General features: G+C 32.4%; 1 protein-coding gene across 1 annotated transcript; it reads left to right on the top strand.

Annotated features, from left to right (window-relative positions):
* Positions 1 to 3858: 3858 nt before the first annotated feature.
* LOC110824632 (glycyl-tRNA synthetase / glycine-tRNA ligase) lies at positions 3859 to 7959 on the top strand. The gene is made up of 9 exons (XM_088213568.1): positions 3859 to 4383; positions 4703 to 5085; positions 5315 to 5432; positions 5552 to 5746; positions 5849 to 6073; positions 6187 to 6246; positions 6367 to 6447; positions 6548 to 6953; positions 7413 to 7959. Exons 1-9 carry the CDS (start codon positions 3886 to 3888, stop codon positions 7643 to 7645), a joined length of 2199 nt encoding a protein of 732 aa, XP_088069694.1. The 5' UTR covers positions 3859 to 3885; the 3' UTR covers positions 7646 to 7959.
* The last annotated feature ends 5610 nt before the right edge of the window (positions 7960 to 13569 follow it).

Genomic DNA, 13569 nt, shown 5'->3' with positions numbered 1-13569 from the left:
TAAGGAGCAGAGACAAAAACTAGATGACAAGACTATTCTATACATTCTTCTAGGGTATGGAGATATAGTAGAGTTTTGGTACAAGTTATAGGATCTAGTAAAGAAAAAAGTCATCAGGTCCATAGATGTGATCTTTGATTAACACAAGATCCTTTAAGACTTTAAGACATTATAGAAGGTATAAGAAGTGAAGGCATTCCTCTTCTTACACCGATTTCTTCTTCAACAAAAAATTTAACTAATAAAGGCGATGAAAATGATAATATGTCTCCTTCAATCAGAAATGTAACTGATGAAGGAGATGAAAGTAATAATGTCTCTAGATGTAAATGATGATTTGAGCAAGAGCAGTAGCCCCCTCCACCTCAGATTATAGAAGAACCTCAAGTTAAAAAGTCAATCATAATATATCATTCATCTACCAAATATCTCAATTTTGATTATCTAATAATTATTAAAGAATGGGAACTAGAGAGCTTCCAAGAAGTACATGATAACAAAAAAAAAACTCAGTTGATGAACACAATGGATGAGGATATGAGCTCTTTGAAAAAGATTCACACTAATCCGGTTGACATGTTGATCAATATGATGACTGATGACAAGCATCAATCATGCATTAAGATGATGAGACTGACTAAATTTTGAGAAATAGTGTGTGGACATCTCCATGAAATATTAGTGATGAAAAATTTTTTTATGAGTAAAGTAGATTCTTTGTAACAAGATGGAGAAAAATCAGCATCAAATTTTTGAATCTCCAATCTTTGACAAAAACTGGAGATTTCATGACAGAAAAAAAGGATCTTAACAGGCTCCCTTAGCCTATAAAAGGAGGAGCTTGTAATAGGGAATATGCAAGGCGAGAGGAAGAAAAAGTTGTGTGAAACAAGTTAAAAACAAGAAAGAAAGAGATTTTGTGCAAGAGGTCATAAAAGAGAGAGAAGAAATAAGGATGTGAAAAGGAAGAATAATAGAAAATGGAAGGACTTTATATATGTATATAACATATATATATATAAGTTAAGTGACGACCAAGTAAAAAAAGGAAGGAGTGGTCACCTTTCTCTCTCATTAATAACATCATTAATGGTGTGTCACCTTTCTCTCTCATCAATAACATCATTAGTGGTATCATCAATTTTGTCTTTTTCTCATGAAAGTAAAATTTAATTTTGTTTTGGTTACCTATTTTCTCAAGTTCTGCAGAAGAAAAGATTTTGTTTCTTTTTCTTTTGGATTTAATTCTCAACAGATTACCTTGTCCTTATTTTCGTTAATAGTAAATTTGATTTGGAGTTTGACACCTGATTTTTTTTTTCATGAAAGGTTTTTCATGTAAAATTTTGTGTATATTTTATATTGCAGTTATTATTTTTGCATTATTTTGTTTGATTATGCATTAATTTAGCTTGTATTATTATTGGTTCCTACGAATTAATTTGAGAATTACCTTAATTTACACAATTAATCATATTCATGCTCCAGACCCAATAAATCATCTCATGAAATACTAGGGATCTTAATAATCATGATAAGTGACAAGTGATTAGAGAATACATGAGTAGATGGAAACTAGACGCAATTTTCTTATAAGAATCTAAAATGGAGATTACCCATGACATAATCATTCAAAAGTTATAGAGATAAAAAATGTTGTTTGAAAGCACTTACATGTTAGAGGAGCATCAGATGGAATGTCAGTACTATGGAAATATGACATAACCAAGTGTAAAGAGTACATAAGGGGAGAATGTTTTATTTCATGTCTTTTTGAGGATCAAAGTAGTGGGGGGAAATGGGTGTTTATAGATATTTATAATAAAGATGAATGGTGAGAGAGAGCTTTACTGTAGAAGGACTTGGAAGGCCATAAGTAAAAATGGTACTTACCTTGGATAATAAGAAAGAATTTCAATATGGTATTGGGTAGACATGAAAGGATAGGGGACCAATTTTCAAAGAGTTAAACAGAAAGATTTAAGGAGATCTTGATATATTGGATCTTGTGGATTTGCCTCTCACAGGAGGTAGGTGGACCTAGTTTAATTAAAAAACTAACACGGATCATATTGACATATTCCTAGTGTTAACCTCATATTAGCTTCAAGCCTCATGTATGTGTCAAAAGCTGTTGTAAAAGGTCATATTGGGTCATGTTCCTCTATGCCTCAAATTAGTTGGGATCAACTGGGGCCCTTATCCATTCATATTTGAGGACAAATGGCTAAGAATGCATGAATTTTGTGAAATGTTAAAGAATTATAGAGGGATAATAAGGTGAACAACAAAGCTAGTTTCAGGGTAGTGTAAAAGTTAAAGGTGATGAAGGCTGCAATTAAGAAATAGAGCAAAGAAGAGCAACATAGGCATAACACAAAATGCAATTATTATTTTAGGAAATTTCGACAATTGATGAGAAGTAAACTAAAGATGCTTTGTCTACCAAATATTTGGCTTGAAAGGAATCTATACAATATTAGACTAAATAAATGGTTTTATTCCTATTATTAGTAACTATTGCCTAAATAAGTTCAACACGGACTTTATCTAGGGGTTTAGATATTGCCATCTCAAAATTCATTCAATTAAATAGGATCATATATGACAAGCAAAGAAGTTGAATGGGCTTGGGATACATAGGATAATAACTTGTTATGGAGCTTTCCTTATGAAACTTAGGTGGAGACCAATTAAAGAAGCAAATAGCATCTGGATGCACATCATAAAGGCTAAATATTTTTCGATAAAGATATTCTTAAGGTTACTCATTAACATTCAAGAGATCTCAAACTTGGAAGAATTTTCTCAAGTATATGTAGGTTTTTAAGACAGGAATTTAAAGGAAATTAGGGAATTTAAGATCAATTAGATTTTGGAAATATATCTTAATAAAGAATGTGCCTATTATGTCCTATAGCAACCACACAATTCTCTCAATAAATAAAACAAATAATTTATACATATATCTTTATAAGAGGCAATTAAAATTTGAGAGAGTACAAATTATTTCCCTCTAGCATCATTATGCTAAGAAATCTAAAACACTTGATTCATGACAGGAGGGTAGGGCTCAAACACACTAATTTGGAAGTATTCAAATAATGGGAAATTCTCACTAAAGTTGGGCATGTAATTTCCTTTGCCTTGTAGACTCAAATGGAATAAAAACAAAAAAGTGAAAGCTCATTTCGAAACTTCCAATTCCAAAATATGTATAATAATCTGGTTTGATTGACTTATAGTTTCAAATAATTTTTTCTTCTTGTTTGATTGATAGATTAATTAGAATTTAAACACTAATATGCGGACACATAATATTACAAACTAAAGAAGAGGTCATCCCTTCAAACATTGATGTTATCAAGATTACTTTAGAACTAAAAATATCTATATAAGACTAAACTACTGAATCAATCCAATGAATTAAAACTATTTAATTAAGTAGTTCAAATTCAATAAAAATAGTTTAACTATTAATAACTTTAGTAATGCGACAATCGTAAAAGGTGTTATACCAATGATTGTCATTAAGAATCAAATCTATAATTTCTATATTATTAATGATAAATCAAAATTTTACATATATATAAAAAAGCAACAAATACATATATTTGTTGGGTAATTATCCTAAAAATACTATGGTGCTCCATCAATTGTTAAAAAACTTGGAACTATATTTATCAATTAATATTTGTGATATGATGTAGTCTCACTTGGTTTAGGTTCTATATTAACTTTTATGATTTAGTTCTTCTTTTTTTTTTTTTTAAAAAAAAAAACACTTTTTTTTTTTTAAAAAAAATTCCTACTGGTTGAAAAAAAAAACATCCTTTTTTCTTAAAACCCTAGGGATCTAAGCACTTCGAGTTTCGTCAGGTGGGCATGCTTGTTATTTTCGCTGCTCTCATTTCCTCATCAACTTCCATTGGTCACCATTTCTCCGCCCGCTTCAGGTTGCGTCACTTACAAGCCATCTCTTCCTCCGTTAATTCCCACTCTGCTCCAATGGCTACAGCCGAGGAATCTCTTCGCAAGGCCTTGGCCGAGAAGCAATCAGCTGTCGAAGCTCAGGGCAACGCTGTCCGTGCAATGAAAGTAGCTGGTGCTTCCAAGCCAGAAATCGATGCCGCAATCGACGCCCTCAACGGATTGAAGCTCGAGAAGACGTCCATCGAGAAGCAGCTACAAGCTGCCATTAGCGGTGCCGCCGGTGATGGCTCCCTTAACAGGGAGGCGTTCCGCCAAGCCGTCGTCAATACCCTAGAGCGGCGTTTGTTCTACATTCCATCGTTCAAGATTTACAGAGGTGTCGCCGGGCTTTACGATTACGGGCCTCCAGGCTGCTCCGTTAAGTCCAATGTGCTTGCTTTCTGGCGTCAGGTACGGTCACTATATCTGTTTTGGTGTCCTGTATTGCTAGTTCGTTCTCTAAATGTTTAAGAATGATGATAATTGTTAGCATGTTTTAGAGAGAAGATTCAAAACTGGAAGTTGTAGTTCTTAGTTATTAGGATTGCCCTTTGGAGTTGGAGATTTGAAATTAGAAGTCAATTGGAATTTGAGAAGCCCGTTCGTATAGATCGGCTGAGGAAGGGACCCCTTCCATATCAAATGCCAGTTCTATAATTCAGGTTCAAAATAGTATGGGATAATAATCCTAGTTAGCTGTTTGAACTTGTTTTTTTCCCCTTTTTGTTAGCATTTTGTTCTTGAAGAGAACATGTTGGAGGTTGATTGTCCGTGTGTGACACCCGAGGTCGTCCTTAAGGCATCTGGCCATGTGGATAAATTCACTGACCTTATGGTTAAAGATGAGACAACTGGGACCTGCTATCGAGCAGATCACTTGCTCAAGGATTATTGCAATGAGAAACTTCAGAAAGATCTGAGCATATCTGCAGAGAAGGCTGCGGAACTGAAGCATGTACTTGCCATCCTGGATGATCTCTCTGCTGAAGAGCTTGGTTCAAAAATTAAGGAATATGGCATTGCAGCACCAGACACAAAGAACCCACTTTCTGATCCCTACCCGTTCAACTTGATGTTTCAAACATCCATTGGCCCATCTGGTTTGAGCACTGGGTGAGAATTTCATTGCTGTTTATCTAACAGTCTTTTCTTTATGGTGCTGTTTTCTACTAATCATGATTTATGAAATTGCTAACTTTGAAATGCTTGAGAATTTGTTTTGGCTGGTAAGCCCTTTTTTTAACCTTCTTGATAAGCTACTGATATTCCTTTATTTTATAATTCAGTTCTCTTTTGTTTTAGTCTCAACTCCTGAGAATCATATTCAAATTTTGTGCTTCAGTTATATGCGTCCTGAAACTGCGCAAGGAATTTTTGTGAATTTCAAAGACTTGTACTATTACAATGGGAACAAGCTCCCCTTTGCTGCAGCTCAAATTGGTCAGGCTTTCAGAAATGAGGTTTAAACCTTCTTTTAACAGTGATTTATAAATGCATGCTTGTTTTCAAGCTGCCTGTTGGCTCTTTTACTGTCAGAAGGTTTATTAACTTCATGCTCTAAATTTCATCTCATGCACAGATATCTCCTCGCCAAGGCCTGCTAAGAGTACGAGAGTTCACACTTGCAGAGATTGAGCACTTTGTTGATCCTGAGGACAAGTCTCATCCAAAGTACTCCGAAGTTGCAAATTTGGAGTTCTTGATGTTCCCAAGGGAACAACAGATGTCTAATCAATCTGCTAAGAGACTTTGCCTTGGTGAAGCCGTTTCTAAGGTTAGTTTATTTTGATCGTTTTTCTATATTGCATCTTCCAAGACATATTCTCTCCTTGTGCCCCCTTCTCATCCATAAGCCCTCTTCTTGGAAATGGTCCAGGGAATTGTCAACAATCAAACTCTTGGCTACTTCATTGGGAGAGTATATCTCTTCCTAACTCGACTTGGTATAGACAAGGAACGTTTGCGGTTCCGTCAACATCTTGCCAATGAAATGGCCCATTATGCCGCAGACTGTTGGGATGCCGAGATTGACTGTTCCTATGGGTGGATAGAGTGTGTTGGTATTGCAGATAGATCTGCATATGACCTAAGTGCTCACTCAGTAAGACTTCATGAAACCTTCCAGCTTATTTGATGTATTTTGTTTTTGGACACTACCTTTATAATTGTAAACCAGCGATGCTGATGGAAACTTGCTTTACTTTCCCTTAATAGGAGAAAAGTGGTGTTCCTCTTGTTGCTCATGAGAAATTTTCAGATCCTAGAGAAGTGGAGGTATTGCTTGTTATTATTTGTCGCTTATTATGTCCATTGTGTGTGATTGGAAGAGTGGCAGTAACACAAACAAGTCCTTAAAATTCTACTTTTTAAGATGATTATGGATGTTAATTTCAGAAATTGGTTATAGCCCCAGTAAAGAAAGAACTAGGTCTTGCATTCAAGGGAATGCAGAAGAAGGTGGTTGAAGCTTTGGAGGTAAATTTAATAGAAATGAATTCTTTACAAATTTTGACGTCATTACATTTTATGTAGTCTGCTGCCCGCAGCATTACAAAATTCTTAAACTTGGCATCAGGCAATGAATGAAAAAGAAGCAATGGAAATGAAGGCCTCTTTAGACTCTAAAGGAGATGTGGAATTTTATGTCTGTACTCTTGGGGAAAATGTGTGCATTAAGAAGAGCATGGTTTCAATTTCAAAGGAGAAAAAGAAGGAACACCAGCGGGTTTTTACCCCATCGGTGATTGAACCATCTTTTGGTATTGGACGTATAATATACTGTCTCTTTGAGCATTCCTTCTACATGAGGCCAAGTAAAGCTGGTGATGAACAATTAAATGTGTTCCGATTCCCGCCGCTTGTAGCCCCTATTAAATGCACCGTTTTCCCACTGGTTCAGAATCAGCAATATGAGGAGGTTGCCAAATTCATCTCCAAATCTTTGACGGCTGCTGGGATCTCACATAAGATTGATATCACGGGTAATGGACATTTAAATCTGTGGTGTCTTTTTCTTTTTCGACTGCAAAATGGATGAATGGATTTTGTACGTGTCAAATGTGAGGATGGTTTTTGCTTTTTGAACAAAATACGAACTAATTTTCTTTTAGATGACTCTTTCCAGGCATTTTTTTCCAAAACTTTATTAATTTTAACAAAGAGAATTTCAAAGACATTTTGATACAGAGGCATGCTATTTAAGGTGTCCTCTAGGATAATTTAGGTCTTTAGAGGACTTTATATTTCTATAGATTTTACTTGCCCTTGGTGGATTGCATATACAAAATTTTCCATTAGATGGTGTGAGGGCTCTTTTTCCCTTTGGCATACATATGTATGTCGGATCTTAGAGCAGTCATTTTCATCGTTCTCTATCTATTTGGATGATTCTCGAAATCAAGTAAAAAGATTGAATAACTCTTAACTGTTAACGTTTACAGGTACCTCTATTGGGAAACGGTATGCAAGAACAGATGAACTTGGTGTTCCCTTTGCTATCACTGTTGATTCAACATCTTCAGTGACAATCAGGGAGAGAGATAGCAAAGACCAAATCCGTGTTAATGTGGAAGAGGCGGCATTGGTTGTGAAAGCAGTAACTGAGGGACAAAGGACCTGGGGTAATGTGTGGTCTAACTTCCCCCATCACTCTTCTGGGTCTGTGGATGATTGAACATTTAACCCATTAAACACTATTGCTGTTGAGGTACTATGACTTGATAAAGAATGTAGTCTTACTCCATACCGCAGATAGTTAGCTTTTATATATGTTGCTATTATTGGTTATTGGATTAGAACAATTTGCAATTTGATTAGCGCAATTTCGCATATTAGCACCATCGTAGAATAGTGAAAATATTTGCATAAAAGGAATGATCTAAGTTCTTGCAGAATCTTCAAATGAATGCCACCTGTCTCCGCTGGACCTGTAAGTGCATTTTGTATTTGTCAAGAATTTTGAATTAATGAAACATTTTAAAGTGGTAAGCCTGTCAGGTTGTGGTACTTTAAATTGTTTTTAATAGGATTTTTTGCCGTGATCTGCAAAGAAAATCAATGTTGCTATCTGCCACAAAGGCTAAAATGTCCTGGTGTGGTGGTGAGTTTGTTGAAATAAGGTAGTTGGTACATTGTTATTTTGCTTCTATTATTGAGATAATTAGATTAAAAAAATGACTAGATTAGTATGAAGAATGTATCTTTTACCCTTAATTTGTATTAGTAATCCTAGTGGTGGTAGTGGAAATAGAGGCAACAGTGGTGACAATAAGAACAAAAATGATGATGTTGATAGTGGGTGAGTGATAATGGTGGCAATGAGAATAGTGGTGGCGTTGTGGTGGTATTGTGGTGATTAGGGTAATAACAGAAGAGACCGATGATAGTGACAATAATATTGGTGGTAACAATATACGTTTGTATTTTTTATATATAACTATATAATAAGTCGGATTCAAATGAGTTTTATTAAGTCAAATTCGAATATGCCTACCTCAGTACTATTCTCCTATCAAAACTAAATTGATCCGACCTGAAACTATTATTTGTTGAAACATGTCGTTCAAGTAAAAAATGTAATTCATTATGTACGTTAACTATTTTGTGTCTTTAATTTTTTATTTAATGTGTACAATTCTAGATATTTATGTTTTGGAAATAGTATATCAAGAACTTGTTTTATTGTTATCTATCAATTTTGGTTATAATTTTTCCATCAATGAGCATAGTGTCAGTGTATTAGTTTGTATTTTATTCATCCTTAGTTTCGTTGTTTCTAACTCTAAACATTATTTATTTATTTACTTGGTTTTATAGCATTCGCAAGACAATTTGTTGTCACTATACTTTTTGGGTTCTATTTTCATTATTAGTCGTTCTGTTTTCAAAAAATTCTCTCTCAAAAAGAAGTGTCTTATTTCATATGTTTAGACATATTGCATCTACAAACTTTTATCATTACAAGTATATATGTATTTGTTAGTGTACACTAGGTTGTGTTATTTCTACAAATTTATTTGTAAGCATATATTATGTCTGTGCATTTAGAGATCGAAAAAGTTTTTTTTTTTTTTTTTTTTTAAAAAATTAAATATCATGTAGGTTTTACATTTAATTTTTTTATATGTATTTCATCTATAAAAGAAGTGGTTTATTATCATTGTTAGCCAATTTATATTACATTGTACTTTGTTTGCATGTATAAATGTTGACAGAAAATAATATGTTATTATCAAATAAATTTATAGGTCATTTTTAAGTAATATAAAAATCAATTGACCTAAAATACTTAAATCTTAAGAGATTTGCGTTTTGTTCTTTAACATTTCTAATGTTTACCTTTGAAATTTAAAATATTATCATTTTTAGCTAACTTTGATTGTATAAATGAAATTTCTAAGTTTCAAGAGTGTCAGTTGTCTCACGGGTAGGACCAAATAAGGTAAAGTTATTGATGAGTTTTATATGACTAATATGAAAGTTATTTTTTTTAAATAGTTCGTGTAATAACTTAAATTCTTAAATTATTAATTAAGTATTTCTGTTATGTTTTTTAGTTAAAAAAAAATGTTACAGAATTAACTATTCCGTTGTGGTTTTAATGAGAAAAATGTTACAAAATTAAATTGCCCATTAATTGTGCATAATATTTTCGATGGAAAAATGTCTATAAATACAAGCAGTGTTTGTTGGGTTCCTAAACACAAAAATCTCCTTCAGTACATTATTTTATCGTGTGAGCTTCTCGAGTGCTTAGAATAATCCAACATAGAAAAAAAGCAAACAAAATTTTCAAACTACGCAATGACAGACGATATTTATCGATTTTTACTTCCGTAAATCTTAATTTATTTTTTTATTTAAATATGTTAAATATTTAAATGACTAACATTTAGTATCACAATGATTTATAATTTTTGTCTTGTTTGTGTTTAAACGTTTATAAAAGTTTTCTTAAAATATTGTTTGGAATGAATTTATTGTTGTTCCTTGAGACTAAAAACGACATACCAATTTTTATAGGACTGAAGAAAACTACACGTTGTTTTTATTGCATGAGGGATCTAAACTCAACATTCAAACGACATGTTTTGGCTTAAGGACGTTCCAAACGACATGTCGCCTTTGACGGCCAAAATTGTTATAAAAAAAGAGGAAGTAATTTTGGAAAAAAATTTGGCATTATTTGTGAGTATTTCTTAAATTTAACCTTATATGAAAATTTCATAAATTTTGTTATCTTGTGTAAATTTTCATTAAAATGTGATTTTAAATTTAACAAATTTTAATTTTGTTAATATTTAAGTTAATGTGGTTAAATTTTGTGTTTATTGTATGTATTTATTGTTTTACGCATAAAATTTCAAGAAAAAATATTTAAGCACATAAAAGTAAATAATTTCATTCATGATGTCTTATAGTGCATTTAGCAAATCATTTTGAATAAAATTAATGATTAACCACAATAATTTTAATTAGATAAAATTATATTATGTTTGAGATCACATAAAAAAAATTATAAATTACATAATGAATTAGAAATTAAATTTTGATTTAATGTCTAGTGATCCACATAATTGTATTTAATTGGAGAGTAGCCACAATATTTTTTATTAAATTAAATTATGTATCATGTTTAGGATCACATAAGATAATTATAGATATTATTTTGATTAATTATGCTTAATATAATAAATTTATCCCACATGAAATTAATTTTATTTCGCATAATTAATTAGGATAAAATATTAGCTAATTATAATCTACCTATGCGAATTATGGAGCATAATTTAATAGTTTTATCATAAAGAATAGATAGAATGTTAAATTATTTATGAAACAAAATTGATAATTATACCATAAAGTATGAATCTATCTGAATTAGAAATTTAGCCCACATGTAATTTTTATGTCATTTCATTCATTATTTATATGATTTGTGTTGGTAAATAAATTTTTTTGTTAATTAGTCTCAATTAATGATAAGCATGTATCTTTTCAGTTATGCAACCTGCGAATTTCTCTAATATTAAAATTGATATTTTAAAATTAAATAGAGAAAACTATAAGGTTTGGAAGGAAAGAATTCTCCTCCACTTAGGGTGCATGGACATCAACTATGCTATTAGAAAAGACGAACTAACAATTTCTGAAATCAGCACTCCAGTTAAAATTGCTATTCATGAGTAGTGAGAGCGATCTAACCTTAGTGATGCGGAACTCCAAGACTGTTGCTTGAACCTTAGAACTCTTCAATCAGTTTAGAACAGAATTTAGATTACAAGTAAAAAAGGAATCAAATTTGTTCAATCACCCAAATGGTAGAAGTTAAAGAGAACCTAAGAAAGATAAATGATATCCCCTGAACCTAATCCAAACAAGCACAAAAAATAATTGAATTAGGAAATCAAAATTGAAATACAAGTGATAACAATTGTATTCCAAATCAACACATTGTGCATAAAGTGAAAAGACAGCCAAAACACTCTCAACTCAATTCTTAAATATTTAATTACAACTCTTGATGTCCATAAAGAAGAGTTCATTTGGTATTTTAGCCAAAGAAATCAATAATAAGTTACAATACAATAGCTACAATTGTAACTTCCACAATAACTAAGTTAATTATGTGGTAATTACAATTATAACTCCGACAATAACTAGGCTAATTATAGGCATGTAATTGTTATATAACTCCTTATAACTCCAATCTTCTTAACCAACACCACTAATTGTTTGTGGCACCATATAGTTATGAGCTCATTTTTGTAATAACACTAAGACAAGACTTAAGTCCAAAATGAGTTATACTTAACTATATGGGCTTAATTAACTCAAAGTAAAATAAAATAATCCAAAATACTTAAAACAACTCAAATAATCTAGTCCATACACAAGGCTTATTCCTCCATTATCAATAAGACTCAAACAAGCCCAAATTATCCCAAATAAGTTAAATCCAATTAAAGTTACGAATTTGGGCTGTTCAAAAAACTCATATTTAAACTTTTCACAATTGGCCAGTCCATCATCCACACGTTTTTGAGTAAAAACTTGGAGCAACTCTTTAAGTTCTTTGTTTTTGTTCTTGTTACTGGTTCGTTGAAACTTTCCAGGTTTGAAACTATATTTGTGTTTACATCATTTGAAATTTGCTCTAAGTCACCTTCTGATGCTCTTTAAGTATCTTGAGTATTTTTAACCTTATTTGCATCATTCCCCCTCCCCTCAAAAGAATTCATCCTCGAATCAATTCCTGCATCAATTTCAAAAGGGGATAAATCAGATATGTTAAATGTAGCCGAAACACTATACTCACTTGGTAGATCCAGTTTGTAGGCATTTTCATTAATTTTGGCTATGATTTGAAATGGACCATCCTCACGAGCATCCAATTTAGATTTTCATTTTGATGGAAATCGTTCCTTGCACATATGAACCCACACCCAATCTCCGGGTTCAAATGAAATCTTGCACCTTCCTTTATTGACATGAGATGCTACTTATTCATTTTTCTTTTCAATGTTCTGCCTTGCTTTTTCATGAATTGCTTTAATCATTTTTGCTTTCTTATGTCCTTCCAAATTAGAAATGTCACTTATAGGAATAGGCAACAAATCAAGTGGAGTTAAGGGATTAAAACCATATATAATTTTAAAAGGAGAAAACCCAGTAAAAGAATGTATACTTCGATTATAAGCAAATTCAATAAATGGTAGCATATCTTCCCAGGTTTTAACATTCCTTCGAATTAAAGCACGTAATAATGTACCAAGTGTTCTATTTACTACTTCAGTTTGACCATCCGTTTGTGGATGTGAAGTAGTAGAAAATAAAAGTTTGGTCCCAATTTTGGACCACAAAACTCACTAAAAGTGGCTTAAAAACTTAACATCCCTATCGGACACAATGGTTTTAGGAATGCCATGCATTCTAACAATTTCGTGGAAAAATAAATCCGCTATGTGTGTGGCATCATCTGTTTTGTGACATAGTATAAAGTGTCATTTTGGAAAAACGATCAACAACAACAAATATTGAGTCTCGGACTTTTCTAGTCGTAGGTAAACCCAACAAAAAGTCCATAGAAATATTAACCCAATAATGTGTAGGAATGGGTAATGGCATATATAATCCATGTGGTTGAACTCTAGACTTAGCTTGCCTATATGAGATGCACTGCGCATAAATTTTCTCAACATGTTTGTGCATATTAGGCCACAAGAAATGTTCATGTAAAATGCTCAAAGTTTTGTCAATCCCAAAATGTCCCATTAAACCACCACTATGTGCTTCACGAACAAGCAACTCCCTAATAAAACTATTAGGCACATATAATTTTTCCATTTTAAATAGAAAACCATCATGCCTATAAAAGTCTTGAAATATCGCATGTTCACAAGCCACATAAATATTTGAAAATCACTATCATGCACATACAATTCTTTGAAATGCTCAAATCCCAACAATTTTGTAGAAAAAGTAGAGATAAGACTGTACCTTCTTGAAAGCGCATCAGCTACCACATTTTCTTTTCCTTACTTATATTGGATCACATATGGGAAGGACTCTATGAATTCTACCCATTTTGTATGTCGT

This window comes from Carica papaya, chromosome 2, assembly GCF_054855325.1.
Source record: "Carica papaya isolate Zhongbai chromosome 2, ASM5485532v1, whole genome shotgun sequence".
Classification (NCBI taxonomy): Eukaryota; Viridiplantae; Streptophyta; class Magnoliopsida; order Brassicales; family Caricaceae; genus Carica; species Carica papaya.
This window is presented reverse-complemented; position numbering and strand designations above follow the sequence as displayed.

Excerpts from the sequence above, each read along its gene's own strand:
- LOC110824632 (XM_088213568.1), top strand. The coding sequence starts at position 3,886 with ATGCTTGTTATTTTCGCTGCTCTCATTTCCTCATCAACTTCCATTGGT. Across the intron at positions 5,086-5,314 it reads CCATCTGGTTTGAGCACTGG|TTATATGCGTCCTGAAACTG; the intron begins GTGAGAATTTCA and ends TTTGTGCTTCAG. Across the intron at positions 6,448-6,547 it reads AGGTGGTTGAAGCTTTGGAG|GCAATGAATGAAAAAGAAGC; the intron begins GTAAATTTAATA and ends ACTTGGCATCAG.